Genomic DNA, 17,401 nt, shown 5'->3' with positions numbered 1-17,401 from the left:
CTTGAATAGGCTTTGCCATTGTTGCTTTCCCAGAATGAAACAGTTGTCCTACTCAGGACTGGATTTAATTGTTGGTGCAAGAGAGAGAGGTACCTAGAAATGCTATCCCAAAATGTAACCCACTAGTCAAATGTGTACCCATGACACTGAGGGGCTACAATTTTTCTTTATCTTAGAAGACCTGATCACTGGCAATCATGCCTAGGTCACCTGAAACCTTTGCTTGAACCCTTGGTCCGCCCCTAATACTGTTCATCATCCTGTTTTGTGTCACAACACCCTGCTACCTTGATTCACTCTTCGTCGTTGGCTAGGTTTTGGATTTATTACTTTCGAGGACGAACAATCAGTGGACCAGGCTGTCAACATGCATTTTCACGACATCATGGGCAAAAAAGTGTGTAGTTGTAGTTTTATTTTACCTTAAGACAAAGCTGAGGCTTGGCGCAACTAGCAATTTGGCTGGCGAATAGGACCAGGTAGTGTGGTGGTGGGAGTTGAACTTGGGTGGGGTGGAGTGGAGTCAAACCTGGGCTTAATTCATCACTCAGACAAACCTTGTTTTATCTAACCCCCAATATGAGCATTGTACTTGTGCACTGCCGCCTCCTATTTTCTTGTGTTGGCTGACTTTGATAAACCACAGTTTCCTGTTACATCCAAGGTAGATGTCTTGTATTACAGTGTAAGATAGACCAATAGGAGAAGACAGTGTGCATTTTGCCCAGTAAAATCACAATTTCTCAAACTGCATATCACTGTATTTCAACCGAGTCAGTTTGTCCATCATTATTGCCCAGCTTCCACAGTAATGCATTGTGGCTAGGTATGCTTGAGAGCTAGTTTTCAGTGGTTACAGGGCTGGCACAGGAGTTAGACCTGGTTCATGCTCTATACACAGTTGGAAAATGAGCCCATAGTGGAATGTGGGGCCTCCTATATTCTATTCAGTACTCTTCAGACAGATCAGTATGAAAAGGGGTCCCTAAATCTTCAATTTAAGCAGCTGAAGGTGATTTATAGGTTTGTGGTTTAAACAATGCCATAGTTCTAAATATCACATCTAATATGTCAAGGGCATTGCGCAAAAGTAACCGGCACGTAGGCACTTCTGTAAACGTCCTTTAGAAAGCTGTGCCACCTTTAATCTTAATGGCCATAAGAGGAAATCATTTCCCTTCACTTCCATTGAGGATATCCTTGAATGAGTAGCAGACAGTCCTGAGTAGCCACTGCAGGTGGTGCTTTTAAAACGCCAGTGAAATCTCTATGTTGCCAAAAGCTCAGCTTCTCATTACCACTCCTTCAGATGTGTGTTCCTTTATTCCAAATTCCAGCATTGGGGGGAAGGAAGGGGGAGGAATCAGTGTACACAGATGCCTTTCAAGGGCTAAATCTCAACAAAAATTTTGGGCGAGCATCGTGAAGGAATGGTTTTAAACAAAAAAAATATATATTGGGGGTCACTTACTGTGAGATTTTGATACAATTCCACATATTCTTTTATTTATGACAGTATTTTTTTAACCACTATACAGTTAAGTGACCTTTTTGGTTGTTGTCATCTTCATACTGTGTTGTCAGCACTTGCAGAGGTTTTACACATGGATGAATTATTCTGCCTCATTTTGATTTAGGTGGCTCACCTTTGAACGTAACCGTGCCCCAAGAAGAATGGCTAAGATGTTTCAGAGACCAGCCACAACCTAAATTGTCCTGGCTTCTGAAAAGCAAGAGTGGGTTGGGGACAAAAGGACAAGCGGAAAATTTCCATGCAGAACCTAAAATGTTTGCAGCCAATCCACATTGGTTGGTGGCACAGACACTGTAGCAAAAGTTTTCAGGTGGACTTTTAAAAGTTTTCTATATTGCCTACAGAGCGAACGACATATAAAGGGATATTTTGCCCCCCTGACTCTCTAATTTGAGATTCCCAATGGTCTGACAAGTTTAACTTCATAGGCATAGTAGAAATTGAACAACAAATGTTGAAAGTCTATAGTAAGGCATCCCGGCATCCCAAAGCATCTGACAGAATATCCTATTTAGTAAAAAGTAGTTGCTACAGTCAAAGAAATAGGTGAAGCCTTTATCCAAGCAAGAAACAGAGCTACTGCTTTTCTAAGATGGTTTGTTGCTGGACACAGGCTACATCCGCACTCCAGAAATAATCCAGATTGACACCGGTTTAACTGCCATGGCTCAATCCCTTTTAATTCTGGGATCTGGTTTTGTGAGACTTTAGCCTTCTCTGTCAGAGAACTCTGGTGCCACAACAAATTAGAGTTCCCAGAATTCCATAGCAATGAGCCATGGCAGTTAAATTAGTAAATAATCAGATGGATTATTTCTGCAGACAGATGCAGCTAAACTTAAAGCTATTTCTCAACATGGCACTATCCATGTTGTGAATGTTGAAGTTGTGGGAGTTAATGCAGGAGTGTGTGTTGGGCATTCCAGCACAGCTGGGATAAGTGGCAGACTTTGGGCCAAAGATATTCAGATTCCAAAGGTTCAAAAACAATATTAACACTCCCAATTTTATCTGGAGAGCTCAGACAGGGTGCAGAGGTTTTGCAGTGACCACAGCATTGAGCTTCAGGTGGATTGCTGCACCTTCAAGCCGTATCTTGGGCTCTTTGGAGGAGATATAAATATTTGGTTCTCTTCAGCTACTTGGGATAGATAGAGTAGTTGAGCAGAACCAAAATGTCAAACATATCATTTAACATTTACTTGTGTTGGGCTGAACATTTCAGGACGTTCTCTGGCTCCCTCTTCCTGACCCCATTGCTCAGATTCAGTTAAATCAAGCCAAAAATAAGTTCTAAAACAAGCTTCACCTCAGTGTATTTGGATTCAAACTTGGTATTTCTCTCTAAGACTTACATTAGATGGGGGGGCTCATATCATGGAAGCCAAGCATATTGTGTTCTTAGTGGCCTGAAAGGACTTGGGCACATTCCCTTTTAAGTTTAAGCTTGGCCCCCTCTTCTCCCTCCGTTTGCAAAGAATACTTCCCCCTGACGTAACACAGTATGAAGGTTTTGCTTCTTGTTGACTCAACTGTCCATTTTTTATTACCTGCATGTTTGTTTACTTTTTTTGTTAGATGTAATGTAAGGTTCTCTTATCACATCCATTCCTTCTGACATTGTTTGAGTTAATTGAGGTTCTTTAAGCGTTAGCCTGGGGAAGGTAAGTCTCTATCTTCCATTAGACTTTTAAATAATAATAATAATAAAAATAAATATTTTAAAGTTTTTAAAAGGAATTAAAAAAGAAAGAAACTGGAAACCAAATGTGTGTTTCTCAGGTATGTTCCAAACTGAAAGCACAGTTTGTTTGTGGTGGATATTGGCACTCGGTCCCATCACTTTCACCCCTACTGCTCCAAATATCCATCCATCCCAAAGGTCTGGCTTAAAAGCTTTTGTACCTTCTCCATGCTGCTTTCTTCAGCCTTGCTTTTTAAGACTTTTGCCCACCTGCGAACCAAGACATCAGAACTGCATATGGCAAGTGAAAAACCACTGAGGAAGCAGTACTGCTGCATTAAGATAAGCAACAAACGTAACAGAAGAGGAGAGCATTCACACACAGGAAAATTCTTTATTCTCAATGCATATAAAGTGAAGTGAAGACATTTGGAGTGGCTTACTCTGACATCCATTGTACCTGAGAAACATTATTTTTTCCTAAATTAGTGGCCTTAAAAATAAGTTCCTGTTACTTTTGTTTTTAAAGTACTTAGCCATAAGTCATAAGGTGCTAAGGTATAGTTTTAAGTGTAACTTAAGGGTGTGTGTGAAGGGAAGAGGGGGGCAAGCTGATTCATGGGGCCCCCACCTGAGCACTTTGACCTCTTTGTTTAGGTGGAGGTGAAGCGGGCCGAGCCCCGGGATAGCAAGAGCCAAACTCCAGGGCCCACCAGCACCAGCCAGTGGGGAAGCCGGATCATGCCTAGTGCTGCCAACGGTTGGGCAGGGCAGCCTCCACCTACCTGGCAACAAGGATACGGACCTCAAGGTACTTGTTCCCCCCACAGCTTCTGGACCTTGAGCAATTTGGGTTTACCTGGAATATGTTAGCATACCCTTTTAATGTCTGTCATCAAGATCATTCCTTATCTGACTCCCAGATATGTTTCAGCATTACCTCTGGGGCAACACTCCTGTTTTCTGGGCTGGTGAGAGAAGCAGTCCACACGACTTGGGGTTTCTTCATCACCACCCAGAGACTGGCAGGAAGAAAAATTGAGGTCTCAGGATAGCCAGAATAAAAACAGACTTTGCTGGCTCCTCTACACCAGCCATCCTAGATACCAGATCTTCTTCCTCCCTTTGCCCAGCTCAGAGCTCTTTCTTATTGCTCCTGTTTTCTTCTCTGGTTACCTTTCCATCTAGCTAACTCCCATTTTCCCCTAGATACCCTTCCATCTGCCTAATGTTAGGCACTTAATTCTTCCTAACATCCTTTAATATATATATATAATCCCCTTTTCTCCCATTTGTAGCTACTATTTTTAATTCCCTTTTCATTTCCTCTCTGTCTGCTGTGGATCCAATAGGAGAGGAGTGAAGCTGTCAAAAAGAGGAAGAAGCCCATTCAGAGTTGTGTTTCAGACAGCCCATTAGGGTATTGGGCCAAACTAGACCACTCTGATGATGGGGCTATTCTGGTCAAGGACACGGCTCCTCTGCCACTGAAGTTACTTCAGGAGGTGGAGGCTGTGTCACTGAAGCACCCGCATTGTCTTATCTACATCCATGGAAAACATGGGAGAGATGGGCACTTCCCAAAGGTACATGGCAGCCCGCAGCCCTTTTCATTTGGCAAGAGATAAGTCCAGGGTGACGGATTGCCAGCAGGTTGTCTCCCTTTTCCCCCAGGGCTATAGCTGTGGCAAAGTAGTATGCAATCTCCACTGCACACTATGCAATGTGGGCCTCAGCATTCAGGCATCATTGTGGCTTCTCAAATTTTCCACCACTGAGCAGGATGACTGCAACCTTTTTGGCTACACATGTGGAACCTGCTGTTTTGAGTCACATTTCCCCAAAGGCCAAGGTTGTTAACCACACCGAATGCAGCATTGGAGGCTTATTCCAAGGCTTTGGCCAGAGAGGGGCCCACCCTCTTACTTAACAGAGAGCTCCATGGTCACCCGCATTACCACTTGCATAACCAGGTGCAGCATGGCCATTTCATGACCAGTTTCATTCTCTGTCCCTCCCTTGGGGAATGAGGCACAACTACAGTTATTTATGTCTTTGTTGGAGAGATGCCTCTCTGCACAACGCCATACCACTACCACCAAATAAAAGCCTCACCAGGCAACAGCCCATGGAGAAGATGTGCACTCTTTAATGTTGCAGTTAAAACAGCTTTTGGAAGCCCAGCCTTTCCCTTGTTCTGGCCGCAAGGCAGCTTCAGAGTGTTGGCTAAGAAGCATGTTTATACTCAACGTAGGGATTTGCATGGGGGTCTCAGACTTCAGCAAGGCTTTCAAGTAAAGTTGTCTCGGCTCAAAGCCTGTCTGCTAAAAGAAAAGTGATGACTCCTACTGACCCCTCTGAGGATTCAGACTGTTGTTCACAGCCAGCCAATTTGTCTTCTCAGAGAAGATTGAGGGGGAAGATGACAACAATAAACAGACTAACTATGGACAACTGAGGGCAAGAGGACAGGCAGTGAAGAGAGTCTGGGGGAACGCATCGTAAAAAAACCACCGATACCCTCTGCTTGTCGCACTGAGGCTGGGATGCGCCAAAGATCCACCTTCATCCTTTTCCTACCCAGGCATTAAAGTGGTGGCGCAGCAGAAAGTAGAGGGGAACTTCAGCTGGTACTATCCATGGGAAAGGAACTCATTCAGGGTATGGCACATGCTCAGTCTCAGGTTTAGCCAATAGCTCCTGCCAGGCAGGTGGCAGGGGATGGAAAAGGCCTTTTCCTGTTTGAAGCCTTGGACGGTGGTAGAACAGTGACAGTAGAACACATTGGACTCAATGGACAAATATACTGGCCTGGTAGAAGACAGCATCCTTTGTATAGCTGCACTTGAATTCCTTTAAGTGCTGGGCGGGGGGGTGGGGGGGAGATGCCTCTGTTGACCTCAGAAATGCCATTGTCATATATGAAGAGAATGTAGGAGGTCTCTGAACCAACAGTTCTTTCCATGTGAAGCAGCAGCTGATACAATGGCACAGTGATAACAATTGGGTGGAAACTGGAGGTTAAACCTGAGGAGCATCTGTCTGCAACTTGGTATTGGGCAATTTCCCTCATCCTTCGATATCTAAAATGGCTTTTTTCAGAATAAATCTTTGTAAGTTCTACTAGGTCTTATTTCTTTATGTTCCCACTGTCTTTATTGACAGTGAAGCTGTGTAAGATCTGCACTGCCGTAGTTTGACCTGCTCTTCTTTTATGTGTGTGTATGTCTCCCTCTCTTCCCCCACCACTTAGGTATGTGGGTACCAGCTGGACAAGCACTTGGTAAGTTTGTTTTGACCACTTTTATCTTTTAAATTGGGATGGGCAGACATCAAGCTTGTAGGATCTACTGGAGATTCAGACTGGAGCCTTGGTACAGAAGACATGGCTTAGAAGTAGAGAATTCTGAGCCCAGGATGTTGTTTTGCATAGGAATGTCAGAATCTATCAACAAAGTAACTTACCCTTACCTTGGACACTCCCCCCCCCCCCCCAATTCAGTCATATAATTTAAAACCAGGTAAGAAGGGGTTGTCATAGTGTTGCTGCTGTTATTTAATAATTGAAATTGAGAAATCCTTGCTGAGCTGCTCAAAATCTGCCTTCAGTTTGACTTGTTGTACTCTGAATATTGTAATCATAATTATGCAAATCAAAATGAGTTAGTCTGGGTCTTTGCACCCTGAATGGCTTCAACACCTTATTCAGCCATATTGGCAGTGGTAGTACTAGTACTATGTTAACAATAGTACATAGTGTTAATGAAAACTACAAAACAATTATTCATATTAGTATATGGTACTTAGTTACTTTGGATTGTTAGCCTACTCAGGAATCTGGAAGTTATGCCAATTGAAAAGGAATTCTGCTGTTTAATGAAATCTAGTGGCACATATTCATTTTGTTACATAATAATTTTATTTTGCATTACAGGGAAAAATAGAGGAGCTATGTTTGTGGCAGTTCTTAAAAACTGAGCCTAAATTCTTTGTTTTTCTCTGGGTCATATCAGTAGGCAAATTTTCTTCCTAACTGCACATTTCAGGACGCTTAAGGGTTGTATCTAGGTATAGGGAGTTGGACTAGTTGGCCCTTGTGGTCCCTTCCAGCTCTGTGATTCCAGATGACTCAGTGGATGGTATCAAAAAGGTACTGTAGTTGACTTGGGTATACTGTGGCTGAAAGCCGGTGAAGAGAATGATATTGACCATTCCTGTGGAGTCAGAACCTCCCATTCCCCAAGAAATATTCTCTGTACTACTATATGTGCCATGTATACTCATGCAGTAGGGATCCCTTCTTCTTTTCTGTGTATCTGTTTCCTTGAAGATTAGAATCCCAAAATAAAAGGATAGTTGGGCGTACATAACGTGAATGAGCCACTAAACATCCAGGATGAAAATTCTTCTGTCAGAATAGCTATGGGATTCTGGGTGCAACAGATGTTTGGCTAATGTTAATTATTAGAGTAGTTGGTAATGTCCTGTTACGTGGGGCTAGTTCAGATGTGTATGTCTCCCTTTATCTCTGCCTTCTTCTTCTTATTGGCTCCTCCTCCTTTCCGTTTTCCAGGTGGATATGGCCCGCCTCCTCCAGGTAGAGGAGCTCCGCCTCCACCACCACCTTTTACCTCGTACATTGTTTCAACACCTCCAGGAGGCTTCCCACCCCCGCAGGGCTTCCCTCAGGGATATGGCACGCCTCCACCCTTCAGTGAGTATTCCTTACAAATGGGTTGCTGCCTCCTGCTTGGGCTGTCGCTTCCTCTGGCCATATTATCCTCACAGTAGAGCCCTGTGAGGTTGGATTAAGTTCAGAGCATGCAGGTCACTGGATGTTGGCGCTTGGAGGCTTAGCCTGAGACTGATCGCTGCGCTGGCTGGAGTCAATGGGGAATGTGCACTGGTATGTTCCACATATCTCTGTAACTGGGGTGGAAGGCAAGAAAAAGAACCTGTGAAGAAATAATCTTGAAGCCCATCCTTTTCTTTGGATGAGTAGGCAGGAATCAGTGGAAGTTTCCTCTGTATTGTCTGGTTACACTGTGGTTACACTGCCTTCTTTTTCCCTCTCTGACACCAGGCTTTGGATATGGTGCTCCACCTCCTCCACCTGACCAGTTTGCCCCACCTGGTGTTCCTCCACCACCTGCCACTCCTGGGGCAGCACCACTAGCTTTCCCACCACCACCGCCACCATCTCAGCCAACTCAGGACATGAGCAAGCCACCAACCGCCCAACCAGAATTCCCTTATAGTCAGTTTGGTAAGTGGTTGCCTTGTTGTCTCTTCCTCTTCCACCTATTTTTCTTGCTTCCTTTTTGTTTGTTAGTTAGTTAACATTCTCCATGGGAAAGCAAAATCAGAATTTTGCATGCACGTTAATGCAGAATTTCCAAAATACCCCTTACAGTTTGAAATAGCATCTCAAGGGCCAGCAGAGAAATTGGCTGAGTCTAGTATCAAAGTTACATAGCTGAATCTACAGTCTGACTGGTAGGGGTGAAGAACAGAATCTTTTAATATCGTTCTTTTAAGCAGGGGCTTCCCGACATTGATTTAAAGCAATGGTGAGCAACTGTGTGAGGCTGAGGAGACATTATACCCAAGGAGACCTTGGGGAAAAGAGACACCTCCAAAAACATGGCCCCAAAACCATCCAGGGGGCATTTTTGTCACGTTTTGAGGCCTGCCTAGGCCATTTTAGGCCCTAGAGAGCCATTTTTTAACCAACACTTTCTGTTATTAAAAATGCAGCTCTCAAACTAGAATGGTCCAGGAGCCCTCAAATACAACAAAAATCCCCTCCATGAATCTCCGAGAAGTCATTTGTGGGCTAAATGTTTTTTGACCTCTGGGACCCAGAGTGCACCCCATGCAACTATACTTTGTCAACACTTATTTCTGAATTGGCAGAATTTTTGTCCTCAAACACACACACACACACAGACAGAGACAGAGAACTGATAATCAAGAAAGAATGTCCTAGATTGATTCCTCCACATTCCTACTCAAGAGAAGGAGATGGTCTTTTGAGAAACCTAAAATTCACTCCTACACCCATTTTTTCCATGTTGGAGAGTGTATCATTGCACTAGCCTCTGTATTTTTCCAACATCTTTGGATCCTAGCCGCGAAGGAATGAAGACATGCAACTTTTTTTTTTAAAAAAAATGTTTTTTGTCAAAAATGCAGGAAACCTGTTTCTCTGTCCTGATAACTACTATATTTTCTTTGCATTTTGAAATTTGTCCCTGAAGGTACCAGATCCCATCTGATCTTGGAAGCTAAACAGGGTCAGCTCTGGTTAGTACTCTAGAGGTGAGACTGCTGAAAAATAGCAGGTGCTGTAAGCACTATTTCAGAGGACAAAACCACCTCTGAGGATTCCTTGGCTAAGAAAACCCTATGGAAGTCATAGGTTGCCCTAAATCCACAGGCAACACGAAGGCACATTGCACATATACACTCATACCTCAGATTTCTGTAGTCTTAGTTCAGTGGACTACATTACTGAGGATCCTCACTGAAGGAGGAAATGGAGGGGAGGGTGGAGGAAAAAGACATACAGGGCACTTGTAAAGTAAAATTTTAAAAAGTTGAGATGTGAATTTGCATTGGTCTATCCTAAGAAACAACCTACCAGGAAAGTACAACCAGGCTGAGTGTTCAAGATAAGTACAACCAGGCTGAGTGTTCAAGATGCCCAGGAATGCAGAATAAACTGTTTGTTAGCTCCCCAACTATTATGATGCTGCGATGTTTAACACTGTATTCCAAGAAGTTCTTTAAATTCCTGGTATGTAACTAAAGCAGTATCACCATACCTAGTGTCACCATCACAGTCTTTCCGCATGTTTTCACTTTAAGATGCACAGCCATTTTAATGTTCCTTCCAGCAGGGCTGACATGGTGCTGGCACTTGCTCAGCCCTTCCTAAATTCTAAATGCTGTCAGCCTTTCAGCTAGGGTGGCCCTGAGCACTGCACTGTGGGTAAGTCTTCCCATCACCTTTTCCGCGAGAATTGTAGGTTGTGTGCAGGGCTCTCTTGGGGGTTTAGTCACCCTGGTCTCCGTTTCTTACCAGGGCTGGGTGCCTATTCTCAAGACCCATCAGGCTTCGGGCCAATACTTTGTTTACACACTTATGGTCAGGCTGAGAAGTGAGTTACCCTAGGTAGGTGGAGCCTATTTTACACCAAATCCTCTTGCTTGTAATCTCTTGTGTGGAAGGGCATGGTGGGAGAGAAGTTACCTTTTTCTGTTCCCTTACAGAGGGGTCATCTCTTTAAGGGGTGTGGGTATGGAGGCACTGCCTTCCCTTAAGGGTTCCCCTGCTTCAATCACCTGTTGGTCTTCCTCAAATTACTCAGATTCCTCAGGTTGCTTGCTTCCTGGCCACTTGGTACCTACATTTTGTGGGGTTCACATGAGAACAGTGTTGAGCACTCTCTCTATAGCATTATCAGAGTTAGGGAGAGCCTTACTGTATGTTGTGTCTGCATATGTTTCGTATACACAGGACAGTTTTCCCTGTCCACAGAGGAGTTATGAAGTCACACCAGAGTTCTAACCTCCTTGGTTTGCTGAAGAGGAAGCTGTCCTCTCTGTATTGAACCAAAGTACCTGCAGAAAAGTGGAATTGCGTGTTTCAGATAAAGCTTTCAAAGATATTTAAAAAGTGATGTACTTCTCTTTTCAAGAAGGAATCCTTATGCCTGAATTCTATTCACTTTAACTCCCAGTGAGAAGGAAATGAAGGTGTCTTAAGAAGTGAAGTAGCTGTTTTCATCAGTGTGGTTTCTAGCAGCTTCACCTTCATTTAGTGCTGAACATTTGTTGGGTGCAGGTACAAATGGATTTTTAAAGACATGCTGCTGATGATATAGTGATAAAGTGCAGTCATCTGTTTGCAGGAAATCTGTTGAAATGACAGAAGATAGCCCTGATAGAATAGCCCTGACTTGCTCAGAACGTAGCACTGTAGTTCACGAAAGAGGAAGAGACAGAGAAAAGAGCCTTGCAGAACTGAGCCACAAACTTGTTCAGGATTTAAGAAGTTTGGGCTAGAAGAGTCTGAGAGTGGTTTTCATAGGTAGCTATTGTGAGCAGTTGGAAAGCACAAGTCACACTTAGCTTATGCAACCCCAAGAGGTACCCATGGTATGGGTTTATTTACCTTGAGCAAAATTATACTTTTTGCTGCTCACACTTCCTTTCCCTTCAATTAATTTCCATATTTCAATCGCATATTAATCCTGGGATAGTGGCAGCACAAGTGCTTGCATAGTTTGCCTGAACATATTCTCAGCAGCTGGTTTTGCTGATCAGCCCCTTGTTTTTTTAGGTTTATCCAGAAGGCATGGTGGGGTGGGTATCTGGAAAGCATCTAGCTGTTTCTAGTGGGTGCAAGAGCTTACAGATTCCATAGACATGGGCTGGCAGGAATAAACTTGAAATATTTTCATAAGTCTCTGATCTAGTCACTCGATTGCTACTATAGAAACCATCATTTGGGTTGGAGCAGTGTGTGGTTCCTTGCTGTTTCTTCAGAACATATGGACATATACAGTAACAGGAGGGGCAGACATTTGGGATGTAAAGCCCATGCTTTGCCTGCAAAAAATGCTCAGATTCACAGCAACCAATCCTCTGTTCCAGATAGTAGCAAGGCTGGGAAAGATTGCTTTGTCAAAAACTAGGAAACTATTGCCATTCAGAACAGACCATACTGGCAGGTGGTCTCTCTTTGGGCTTAAAAGCCAGCTTTATGCATAGCTTGGGAAATGATCTCAGACAAGTTAGAAGCATAGGATATTGGAAATGGCCCCTTTCAATACAAGTGTGATGGAGAGCAAGTCTTTGGGGGTTTAATCAGGATGCAAAGCCCCAGCGCAGCTCTTGAAACTGGAAGCCATAGATGGTGCATTTATAACATGTACTAAGGTTCTTGTGCCTTCCAAATTGAAAATATTACTCTCCCATCCCACTCCCATAAAGTGGCCCTTTATATGTCACTTTTCTCTCAATGTTTTGATTACTGGGGCACATCACTCCTTCTTTGTGGTCTCTGTGATTCACACAGTTGGGTTATCTTGCACCTGTGCAGAGCATCTTTCGAACCTTCTAAATAGTTACATACATTTTGGGTGATAGCTTTGCCTGTCCTCAGTTCTATCCCTCACTATTCCCGTTCATTTACCACAGTTGCTTTTCATCCACTGTGATCACAGAACACACAAAGGAGGACAACTCTAGGAATTCTGTGATAGGTTGCAAACCTGTAATTGTAGTGGCCTTCTGCAGTGGTCATCTCAAAACTCACAGAAACTCACCTTCTCCTCTTTGTGTGTCCTGCATTGTGTGTCCTTTGGGATGCTGCTGTGCGGTGTCTTTGGAAACTGAGCAGAATGAGTGGGAACATTGAGGGATAGAGCTGAGGGTGGCTGAAACTACTTCCAAAAAGCTTATGCAACTCTTCTAGAAAGGTCTGAAGATGTTCTGCACAGGGGCAGCACAATCCGATGGTGCGATTTCATAGATGACCACTCAAAAAACTACAGTTACAGCTATGCGAGTTGTCCTTTACTCAAGTTGCAGGAATTTGGGAGGAAAATATATCCAAATCAGATTACTACTCCTGATTTTTACTGAGGAGGGACATGCCAGTTTGGAAAATTCCTAATTGAACTGACAGAGGCTAGTATGGTTTCTGTTGGCTACCTTATACAGATGACTTTGCATATAGCCAACCTGTTTCTACAAGAGAGAGAGCTTTCACATGTTGTTGAGCCGCATAAATTGGCTGGGTTATTGGCTTAAGCTGATGAAAGATACCCAGGTGATGGTTTCAGTGGCTCAAGGTGTATGAGAGAGAGATAAAACCAGACTTCCTGCCCTGAAAGAATTCTGTGCCACTTGAATATTTGCTTCATGAGCCTACCAAAAGCTGTTGGTTCAGTACAACATTGTTACCTGAGCTGAGTTGGGTTGGTGATTTATACTGCAAGTAGGCCATCTTTGTATTAGCTACTGACTTTGAACTTGATTAAATTGAGGGTGTGTGTGTGTGTGAATGAATTTAGGGATCAAATCCTGCTTTTGCAAGCCAAATGTTCCAGGCTCATTCTACAGTCAGAGAAATTATATGGCAGGCAGTGAGAAAGACTCTTCTTTGTCCTAGGCTTTGGGGAGATGCTGCCAATCAGATCAGACAGTTCTGTGCCAGATGGATCAGCCCTCTGACCTGAGTCATGTTCTGATACTAGCTTTCTCTTGCAGTTTGATTGCTTTGCTAGTCTTTCTATTTACTTCTAGGGTGTTGGGGCAGGAGGTAGACCCCAGCTGTACTTTGGTAAACAGGGAATCAAAGCAACACACTCTCTTCTTGTGCTTTTGTTAATAATTTGGTTGGTGGTTTTGTTTCATGATCCTACCAAAAGAGTTAGCATCTGGACCCAGCCTCTTGATTTTCTGTTAATTTCTTGGCCATATGGAGAATGGGGGGCACCTTGGGACCCTTGAAAGCTGACCTATGGGCCCCATAGACCCAAATGAGAAATGACCTGGCAGTAGGGAAACTTTTCAGTCCGTCTGAGGGGTGGTTGTGTCTTGTTCTCTCCTGTCTCATTCCAGGACAGTATGTCTCAACCAACAGCTGGAGGGCTCAGGATCCTTATGTGACCATGTTGTTTAGAGCTGCCTTCCCCAACCAAATGCAGATGTGCTCAATGACAACTCCCACTCACCCCTTGGCCAGGATGGTTATATGGGATGGAAATGATGGGTTTTGGCGTCTTGACCCATTGGGGGTGGAGGGAAAGCTAGCTGGTGAGTTGATGTTTTTGTCTCCTCTAGCATGGAAATGGCTGGGGGCAACCAGAACGCCTCTTTATCTTTCACCCCTCTTTCTTTTCTCTCTCTTCTAGGATACGGACAAGACTTGAGTGGTTTTGGACAGGGCTTCACCGACCCCAGCCAACAGCCCCCCTCCTATGGAGGCCCTTCAGTTCCACCTTCGAGTGGGCCGCCCGCAGGGAGCAGTGGTTTTGGCCGTGGACAGAACCATAACGTTCAAGGCTTCCATCCCTACCGACGCTAGCGCACCCATCTGTAAAAATCAGGGAGTTCTGTCCAGAGCAGGATATCTGGTCTCAGCTGAAACCCAGGAATCCCAGACTTATGAACTTGTGACAATCACCTACTTTTTTGCCCAAGGGGGGGGCTGGGGGAGGAACCGCAAGCGTAACATCTTTCAGGGGAGTGTTAAGAGGAGAAGTTGGCGGTGGCTTTGGAAAGCAAAGCTGTGGGTGTTTGGACTGCAGTTTTTAATCCCCCCTCCCCAATCTTTAACCCATCAGCACAAATAAAGAGCGTGTCACTGGTTCAAACTACAGGGTTTTAAAAACGTCTTCAGCTTTAATTAAAAAAAAAAAAACCTTCAGGTTTCTTTCTCTATTTTTGTTGGAAATTTAATTTTTTTTTTCCTGAGCCTTTGCTTTACCATATATTGTAAACTTTATGTTTAAAGAAGAAGAAGAAAAAAATATATATACATTTACAGATTGTGAGATTTTTAAGAGAAATTTTCTACTATGTATGCTGAGTTATTTTTTAATTTAAAAAGAAAAAAAAAAAACAGGGTTTCCATTAGCACTGGTTAGAAGTGAGGGTCAACTCCCAGCCACCTTTTGCTAATGTAGTTGGTCCAGAAACTCTGGGAATTAGAAAAGGAAAAAAAGAGGGAGGGGGGGGGGAATCTACTTGTGTTGTTTTGTTACTGGTTTCTGAGCTGAGCTCACAGCGCAAGAACAGGATTGAGCAGAATTGTTTGAAAGGCACCGTGTCACTTCCGAAGCGCAGCGTTTCAACCTGAGCTTCAGTTCTTTAAAACCTTTTGGGGATGTAGTTTTCTTTAAAGGGGGGGGGGGTGTAATGGAGGCCTTGCGAAGATGTAGATTTCCCTCAGGCAAAAAACAAAAAACGATAATTAGTGCGTTTTGCACTAACCAGTGATTACCCCTGGTTTGAATAAAGAAAAGTACATTTGGATTAGAAACACAAACCTGTCTCAATTTTTCTTCTTTCTTTCCTCTCCACGACCCCAAATGCTTAAATTGTACACAGTGTTATCACGAAGCTCCATTTTGGGTGGGAGCTTTGGTGGCCAGTACAGCCGCTTGATAGGTTTTGTCTGTCTCCAAAGCTTGCACGCTTGTCAGCCACCCCCAGGGCTAAGAGGGTTCCTTTTCTGTATCCCCACAAACATCAGAGTACGGTTTGGTAGTTTTTAGCAATTTCCAAATATTTATTAGTTCTTGAGTGCTATGACGCACCTTAACACTCCGTTTTCAGAATATCTTTTTACATCCTTGTATGCAAAACAGAGCAGCCTCGCTCCATCTCCCAATGACACACACAATCCCCCAGTAAGGTCATCCTGAATTTTTCAAGCCGCTGCACTTGTTGGTAAGTAAGGTTTTTCTTTTAAACCTTACCAGGTGTTTGGGTCAGGTCTTTCCCTGCCTTCTGCCTTAGAGCTTTCCAGACTTCATAACTAGGAATATCTTTCTCTGCAATACAGCATAGGAACAGCCCACTGATATTTGGGAATCGTCGGGTGAGGATGTATAGATTCACTCTGCCAGCAAGGAAGGATTAACCATCATGTGGTCAAAGAATTCCAACTGTATGATCAGAAACAGTTTGTATGTGTTACGAGGACCTCTGCATTATAACCAACAAAGCTTTCCAGCCTTCATCTTAGATGGATGTCTGATGCATTCCAGACATGTTTCCAGATGTTTGTAGACTAGATCTCTAGATGTAGTACATCATTATTTCAAAGATACAATACAGCCATGTTAGTCTGTCAAATCCTTTTGTAGAGAGATCTTATAGCACCTTGGAGACAGCCCTGTTACAGACTGCCAAAATAAAGCTGCTTCGGGTCTCTTTGGAGGTATGCTATTTAAATGATGCATGGGTCCTAAGAGTCCGGAGGTCGCGCCAAAGCCACACTCCATTCCTAAGCACTGGAGGGCAGCTTTGGTGCAGCTTCCGGATTCTTAGGATGCATGCATCATTTAAACAGCATACCTCCAAAGAGACCCAAAGCAGCTTTATTTTGGCAGTCTGTAACAGGCCTAACTGAAAGAAAGAATTAGGCAGGCTGCATGAGTTTTCGTAGACAAGTCTACTTCCTCTGGGGATTTATGTCTAGGAAAGATCATGCTGGCAACTTCTTTCTTTCAGTTAGTCTCCAAGGTGCTACAATATCTCTCTACAGAACATGATTTAAGTAAGGCTTCAAACCTTGATATTCATGCAGACCAGCTTGGTGAACTGTGGAATAGACAGTGCTGTTAGGTGGATTTGTAACTTGGTCAGCTAACCAAGCCTTCATCCTGGAGAGAACTAGGATGCCTTTGAGTTCTGTTCCAAGACATTTTGTTAAGGATGCATCTATATAAATGATTCAAAGACCTAGCTGTGTTAGTCTGGAAAATCATTATGCAAAGGGATCTTGTAGCACTTTTGAGACTAACTGAGGGAAAGGATCTGGTAGCATGAGCTTTCCTATAGATTTGAGTCTCTTTCCTCAGATGCATGTCTCCAAACATGTTTGGAGACATGCATTTGAGGAAGGAGATTCAAATCTATAGGAAAGCTCATGCTACCAACTTTTACCTTTCAGTTAGTCTCAAAGGTGCTGCAAGATCCCTTTGCGTAGTTACAAAAGATGTGGGTGATGGAACAGAGAGCCTGGTTATCAGATTTGCAAATGACACCAAAATCAAAAGGGGTAGCTAATATCTCAGAATTCAAAATGGCCTTGTTGGGCCTAAACTACCAAAATGAAGGGAGAAATGTAAAGTACTATATGTTGGCAGGAAAAATGAAATGCACAAATGTCGGATGATACCGTTATTGGCCGGCCAAAATGCACATTATACTCGTTGCAAGTTTTCAAAGCTCCATGGGCTTCTTTATTGGGAAAGATGTTACAAACCAAAGAGGAGAGAGGGGGAAAAAATAATTGGAGATGTTAGTCAGATCCTGCATGTTGTTTCAGTCCTTAGTAAAGATGTTATGATGGGGAGGATATCTTTTGTGCAGGCCATGAATGTTAAACGTAGGCTGGGTAATACTTGGCTTGAAAGCAGTAGATGCAGAAAGGACCT

At 43.5% G+C, this 17,401-nt stretch overlaps 1 protein-coding gene across 4 annotated transcripts in view; it reads left to right on the top strand.

Annotated features, from left to right (window-relative positions):
- Positions 1-15,298, top strand: part of DAZAP1 (DAZ associated protein 1) — a 47,420-nt gene extending 32,122 nt beyond the window's left edge. Inside the window, exons 7-13 of one of the 4 annotated variants that reach the window (XM_089535722.1) lie at positions 315-397; positions 3,876-4,029; positions 6,472-6,501; positions 7,792-7,932; positions 8,302-8,484; positions 10,306-10,395; positions 14,147-14,231. In XM_089535722.1, the coding sequence (XP_089391848.1) occupies positions 315-397; positions 3,876-4,029; positions 6,472-6,501; positions 7,792-7,932; positions 8,302-8,484; positions 10,306-10,385 (671 nt within the window). In that variant the 3' untranslated portion in view covers positions 10,386-10,395; positions 14,147-14,231. Of the gene's footprint in view, positions 1-314; positions 398-3,875; positions 4,030-6,471; positions 6,502-7,791; positions 7,933-8,301; positions 8,485-10,305; positions 10,396-14,146 lie in introns of all 4 variants that reach the window. The other 3 variants (XM_089535720.1, XM_089535721.1, XM_089535723.1) reach the window with 3 other exon arrangements.
- Positions 15,299-17,401: the final 2,103 nt, after the last annotated feature.

Source organism: Sceloporus occidentalis, unplaced genomic scaffold (genome assembly GCF_023333645.1).
Source record: "Sceloporus occidentalis isolate IW3139 unplaced genomic scaffold, rSceOcc1.0.p SCAF_8, whole genome shotgun sequence".
NCBI classification, from domain to species: Eukaryota; Metazoa; Chordata; class Lepidosauria; order Squamata; family Phrynosomatidae; genus Sceloporus; species Sceloporus occidentalis.
Note: the sequence above shows the minus strand (reverse complement) of the source record. Positions and strands in the feature narration are given on the sequence as shown.